The sequence below is a fragment of the Rosa chinensis genome, chromosome 7 (assembly GCF_002994745.2).
Source record: "Rosa chinensis cultivar Old Blush chromosome 7, RchiOBHm-V2, whole genome shotgun sequence".
In the NCBI taxonomy this organism is placed as follows: Eukaryota; Viridiplantae; Streptophyta; class Magnoliopsida; order Rosales; family Rosaceae; genus Rosa; species Rosa chinensis.
In genome coordinates, this window is record NC_037094.1 from 38,959,300 (window position 1) to 38,966,350 (window position 7,051).

General features: G+C 36.8%; 1 protein-coding gene across 1 annotated transcript; it reads right to left on the reverse strand.

Annotated features, from left to right (window-relative positions):
• Positions 1 to 4,401: 4,401 nt before the first annotated feature.
• Positions 4,402 to 6,230, reverse strand: LOC112177906. The gene is made up of 3 exons (XM_024316146.1): positions 5,741 to 6,230; positions 5,036 to 5,244; positions 4,402 to 4,842 (listed from the first exon to the last, which is right to left on the reverse strand). The coding sequence occupies exons 1-3, from the start codon at positions 6,228 to 6,230 to the stop codon at positions 4,402 to 4,404; spliced, it is 1,140 nt and encodes a 379-aa protein (XP_024171914.1).
• Between the last annotated feature and the right edge of the window lie 821 nt (positions 6,231 to 7,051).

Sequence of the window (7,051 nt, forward strand, 5' to 3'; positions counted from 1 at the left end):
ATTCGCGGGACTTATGGGGAAGCCTTATAGATTTACTGGATTTGAATGGTTTTTACCCACCATATCTGGGTCGCTATATTTTATTGCTAGCTAGCCTATTAGTACTCCTCCCTACTTACTATGTGTTCGTGGGTGAGTAAGAGCAGAGCATGGGATGCTCCAGAGTGTGGGACACTTCGACCCGAGCCTGGGAGGCTCCCTTCTTTCATATGGTGAAACTTCTTCCCCATATCTTATCGTTGCTTGACTAGCGGGGCTAGTCCGATTTTCACTGTAGCCAGCGGGGCTGGTCTTATCTTCTTGAAACGAGATTTCGGTTTTACGGTATATTTTTCGAATGTTTTGACTAGCGAGGCTAGTCGGTTTTTTGTTTTGAAATCCTTGGATTTAAAGCTAAATGTGTTTTACCATTGTGCATGCATCGAGTTTTTAAAGGAATAAATGTGAGAAAGTATGAAATCATTTTTCTTTTAAATTGTTTATTTTTGTCCACTCACGCTAACGTTTTTTTTTTTTATCTACTTTCCCCTGGGCCCTTTGGTTTCAAATGCCCAGTCCGCAGAGTAGCTGGTTCGGCATACTAGGATTCGTGGCATAGCATCTACAGCAGTCGTTTTCATATTGTAGGTTAATCGTTGAACCTACGTGTATTATGAATTCCTTCTCTCTTTTAAATTGCTCTGATAACCTGTGGGACAATTATTGTAAAGTTTGGGTTATGTTGTATTGTTCGGATTTTAGTTGTAAATTGTAAATTGTGGAGTTGTTGAATTTTGAGGAGCAGGGTGGCTCCAAGAGATTATGGATGATTTGTTAGAAGTGTGATTGTAATTCTACAGGTTTTGGGTAGTCCATTTTTAGGGGTAACTCTGCTGAATTTTCGGTAGAGTTTCCTAAGGTGGGCCCCACAGGGCCACCTCGGATTTCAGGGTGAAATTTGGGGCGGGTCCTGTCAGCATGATTCAATTTTATCCCTTCATTTTTTATTTTTTATTAGTAGTCAACACTCAACCCAAGCTAGACCCTTTGTACTTGATTATGCCTTTCTCCAGAAGCATGTCATATATGAAAAACAAACATTCTCCAAACCAGACGTAATATATTTGTCTTTGACCAAGCTATAAAATTTTGATGAAAGATTATGCTATTGTTGTTATTCAAACAAACAAAATAAAAGACGAAAGTGAAAAATTACATACTTTTTCATCTGTTCTATAGGATGGCTTTCGAATATCAATAGCACAAACAATCCTCTCTCATACAGCCTTTTTGATAGATGCACAAAGAAGCCATACCAAGTTTGTTTCATTCTCATCGCTATTTTTAGACCATAGGAGCTCCTTCAAGAGCATGGAGATATTACAATTCCAGTTCTACAAATAAAACATGAACCACCAGCCTAAGAAAATATAATAGTAAAAGAGAAGTTGATGATAACCAAAATTCATTCCATATTTACTTTTTAATAAATCATAATCCTAAGAAAAGGTTCATAATAAGTAAAATAGAACACAAAATTGATTCTAGAAAAAAGGTTGATAATAGTAAAACAAAAGATAAAATTTATTCCAAATAAAATGTTGATAATAAGCAAAATAGAACATGAACCTCCATCCTAAGAAACAGTAACAGTAACAAACCTTCATCTCTGCCATATGCTTCCAAACGTGATCTATGACATAATCAATTAGAACTCGATCTATAGAATACTTGCTTAGATTTTGTAATTAGAACTCGAGTAGATATATTATCAGTGAGTAAACCAAGTGTTTTCGCACTAGGATCAACTTTGTAAATATGTTTTATTCCACGTATTAAACTTGTCCTTACATATGCACTCTTAGAAGCAATAAATGAGTGGGAAATTGAGGTTTTTCTAGCACATAAGCAAAAATAAAGAGGAAATAAGTGTACAATTTATTTGTGGTTTGAAACGTACTTTATCAATCAATGTCTATCCAAGATACTTCAAGCAACGATTCTTACGAAACTTTGATGGGTATTTTCCAAGCATATTTTTAGGTGCCTCTATGACAATGTTCAAATATAGTCAACATCATCTCGGTAGCGATTGAGGAATAACATACATATGTGGTTAAGTTAATAAGTAAAAACTAAGATATTATAAAACATGGGCAAATCAAATCATTTTTATTTTCTTTTTTTACTAATAACTCTAACTCAGAACTTCTTTATTTATTTATTTTGTTTCTATATTGGTTTTGTTTTATTCTCCATTTCTGATATTTTCTTTACATAGGAGTGACGTGTTGTTTATGACAATTCATCCTCACTTACGAACTACGTGCGATTCTGTCAAATTTGTTCTCACTGCTATAACAATGATGCTATATTGTAAGAATGGTTATCTGGTTACGTAACATGGGCTCAGTCAAATTTTAGTTTATGAGTGGTTTACTGCTTTTGATAATTTCCATAAGATGAAGATTGATGTGCAGTACCTTATAAGTAGCCTCCCTAAATGCCATTTGCGGTCTTCTTTACAGCGGGGGTTGAATTTTTTCTTAAATAAGTCTAGATTTGTTCATCTACTGTGACAAAATTCACCAGCTATTGTTTTCAATGTGGTCTATAATTATTACAAGCACTTATATACCAATGTAGGTATCCTTAATGTTGGTGATCTGCATGATGGGGTGTTTAGAATTTTACCTCAAATTTCGATCATGTTATGGAACTTCTTACCCTTGAAGTCATGTTTAGTGACTCCACATGAGGCTCATCTGTTTATTCTTTAGCATCATATTTTCTAAAATGAGGTGAATTAACAACATCTATGTACAATGGAAGCAGTTAAAGACCTATCCGAGTAGCGGTTTGACAATAAACTGTTATTCTACACATAACTAAATAAGAGTCAATGAAGATGTCATAAGAGTCCTAGCAACTAACATCTCTCTCCTTATTTAATTTTTCTACTCGTTCTTAAACATTGTTTTTGTTACTTGCAAGAAAAAATATAGAAATTAAAGTAGGAAATTAATAATTCTTCTTAGGATGATAAAATATGTAAAAAATAAGTCGTACATTTCCTAAATATCATCCGTAGGTAGCATTAGTGCAACCAGCACTTGTAAGAGTCACAGCAACTAGCATCTCACTCCTTATTTAACTTCTCTACTCGTTCTTGAACATTGTTTTTACTACTTGCAAGAAAAAGTATACATATTAAAGTAGAAATTAGTAATACTTCTTAGGATGATAGAACATGTGATAAATAAATTGTACAGTTCCTAAATATCATTCATAGGCAGTATAAGTGCAACTAGCATCCGTAAGAGTCCTAGCAATTAGCATCTCCCTCATTATTTAACTTCTCTATTCGTTCTTGAATATTGTTTTTATTAATTGTAAGAAAAAGTATAAAAATTAAAATAGGAAATAAGTAATAATTCTTAGGATGATATAATATGTGAGAAATAAGTCATGCACTCCCTAAATATTATCCGTAGGCCGTATGATTGCAAAATATAGTATATCACTTTTAAGAAAAGAAGACTGCTTCTGAGCATCTTGAATAACATAGTCAACGTCGTTTATAACAATTTTTTAATTTCTGACTTCATGGAAAGTCATGCATGCTCCACAAAGATGAATGACCAGTTATTCTGCACAGAACACATGCAATTCAGAATTCAAAGTTTGATTAAGAAATATATTTATTGTAAGAAATGACTCTAAAATTCGAGTAATGACCTTGACAATTGAATCATATAATCCAAGCATCTCTCAAGCACAACACTATCAAACAATGACTCATATACGCACTTGCTAACCAAATCTTTCCAAAATGATAGAAGATTACCTTTGAAGTTTTTTGAACTTAGATAATCTTTAACACTCACCTAGGATGAGTGAAGGATAATGTTAGGAATGAAATCTTGACTTCATCCTCCAAGAAGCTTCCCTTCCTCCAACTCACTAAGCTTTGATGAAATAATAACCGGAAAGGTATCATTGTCTCCAAAAAAACATATTTCAATGTGGGCGGCAAGAGCTTCAACTTAAGTGTAGGTGGGCTCTCAAGAGAAGATACCGCTCTAGTAGTAATAGGAGGTAAAGACACTACCTTGGGCTTATATGCCTTCTAGAATGACATTATAGTCTCCATGTGATTTATGTCCTCCATAATGCCATCATCATTAAATCTCAAGCCACGATGGTCTATAGAGGCCTCAAATGGATCCTTAGAATGTGACGAGGTAATGAAAGACTCCTCAATAAGATCATCAATAATATCCACTGTCTCTACTCAAAAGCAATCTTTGAGATACACCGAACTCTTCATGACATCAAATATTCGAAACCCAATACTAGTATCAAACACCATCGTAGTTAAGATTCCCTTTTAAACATCAATCTTAGTGCTGGCGGTTGTCATTAACTCCCTCCCAAAATAATGGGAAGCTCCTCTCTATTCCTACTCAAAAGCTCCATATCTAAAACCACAAAGTCGGCGGGTACTAATATTTCATCAATTTTCACCAAGACATCCTCTACCACTCCTCTCGGATAAACCACGTTTTGATCCGCCATTTGCAACCTAATCTTGACCGGTTTAATGTCCTCCAAAGCAAGTGTTTTGTAGACTTCATAAGGCATGAGATTGATACTCGCTCCAAGATCTAGAAGTGTCTTATCAAAATTTCTCAGTCCAATGGTACAAGAGACGGTAAAGCATCCGGGATCTCCAAGTTTTGGAGGAAGCGTTCGTTGAATTACAGATGAGGCCTCCTCTCTAAAATAAACATTCTCATCATCCTTAAACCTTCTCTTGTTTGTGCACAATTCCTTCAAGTACTTGGCATACGAGGGTACTTGCTTATTGGCATCCAAAAGTGGATATTAATATTCACCTTCTTGAACAATTCCATGAACTCTACATTTTGACGCTCTTTCTTCTTCTTGAGGTCTTGCATCGTCTTCACATTAGGATATGGCAAAATCGGCTCTTGAGAGAAAACTAATGGTGGTTAAATTTCAAGTTACTCATGGGACCCTTAAGGGTGCTCACGCTCCCACTAGGATCCATAGCCAACACTGCCTCCCCTAGTGAAGAATAGACTGGAGTACTCCTATCTTTAGGACCTCCACTAGTCATATGAGAATCTTTTGCCTTATTTCTCCCTTTAGGGGTAGACTTTGAATTTTGAACACCTTTTAGAAGGGTCTTCCACCTTATTTCTCCCCCGGTCTTGCACTTTATTGATCCCCATATGATCACTAGAAAATGATGCAGTAGTAGTAGGCACAAAGTGAACATACTTAGGTGGTGCGGATGAAAAAGTAGACACATGAGACTTTGAAGATGTAGAATGAGATAAAGAGGTATTCCTTCCTTGTGCACCTCCGGGAAGTACATTTTCTTTCTCCCCGGCTATCTTATCCACCCCCTTATTTCTTCCTTTTGTATACAAAGCCACATCACCCACTCCAATTTCTAAGAGTACATTCTCCCCCCCCCCCCCTCTTCCCATCCGCCTTTGAATTAAAATCATGCATATTTAAAGAATTTCCAACATTGCCACAAGGTACATTTTCTTCCCTCGTGGCACCATCAATCAATTCAAAATCATTATCATCAATAGAGCAATCCTCTACCATAACATACTCATCACTAGAATTTGAAATGGGGGAGTTGGGAGCATGCATAGGAGAGGGAACATAACCATTATAAGAATAGGATGAGGAGGAATAAGGGTCATACATATTATCATACACATGCAAGGGAGTATGAGATGAAATTGTGGCATGTATGCCTTATTGTCGTAGATCTTTCCGCTTCTAAGAATAGATATAGCATTTGCTTGCTCATTGTGGTGAGGATTAGGCACCGTATTGCTAGGAAGAGACCCTTGCGGTCTTGAGTGTAAAGAAGAGGCCATTTGCCCAACTTGAGTCTCCAATTTGTGCAAACCCGCTTGAAGAGAATCAATAGCTTGCTTGTTGATCGTATTTGTAGAATTTTGAACTTCTATGAGTTTACTCATCAATACTTCAAAGGCAGGTTTGCTAGGCTCACTAGAATGCAAAGGAGCATGTGGCATAGATGTATGATTGTAATTCCCACCTTGGTTGCCTCCATGAAAAGCACTAGAACCACCTTGAAACTTGTTGTTCCCATAGCCACTACCTTGCACAAATCCGGGAGGGCCATTTTGAACATTCAAACCATAAGGATAAGTGACATTCCCATGTGTATCATGCATAGGTGAAATCTTCCATTGATTGTTGTGAGGGCCAAAAGTGTAACACCCCAAACTGCACCTCACCAGCTTAAGCTCGTTATAATGTCGCGAGTCTCTAAAACATAAACCGAACTCTCGATTTACATTTGAGAGCACCGCTAGGCGTTTTGTTTGAAAAACTTTTTGTATAAACACAGCGGAAGCTACAAATATTTTTGAGGTGAAAATCCTTAAATCACTAAATTCAATTTGTTCATCTAGACTTGAAATGAATGCCACTCGGGAGGTACAAAATTCAAGAAATGGGAATTTAACTAGGTTCGACACAAGAATAGTTTTACACAAGTTCCGGGATACAAAGCTCGAGAAATAGGTCAGAATAAAGTCCAGAAGACTGTTTACTGAACTTGTTCCGCACACCAAACTCCGTCTGCTATTGTCCAGTCACCAGTGCACAATACTTGCATCCACACTATTGTAGGGGTGAGCTTTCGTCCTCGCTGCTCTACAAGAACCCTACTTCGACTAGATTTGAAACCAATAAATATATTTTTTTAGGATCCCAGTATGAAAACATGCTTAAACCAAAGATTTCAAGGAACGACAAACTTTATAAGATTTTATAACTTCAAAACCGATGCATGATGCTTAAGTAAATATGGCGCCAAAACCAAGTATTACCTGATGGCCGGTCCCATAGACCCACTACACGACCTTACCTCAAATTAATTTATAACCAGGTAAGCGTAGCGAGAGCGTCCACTACCTAGCTACACACACGTATCGAGTCCGTCATTACGATCGGAATACCCGGACGACTGGCGTAGCTAACCCTCCGGAGG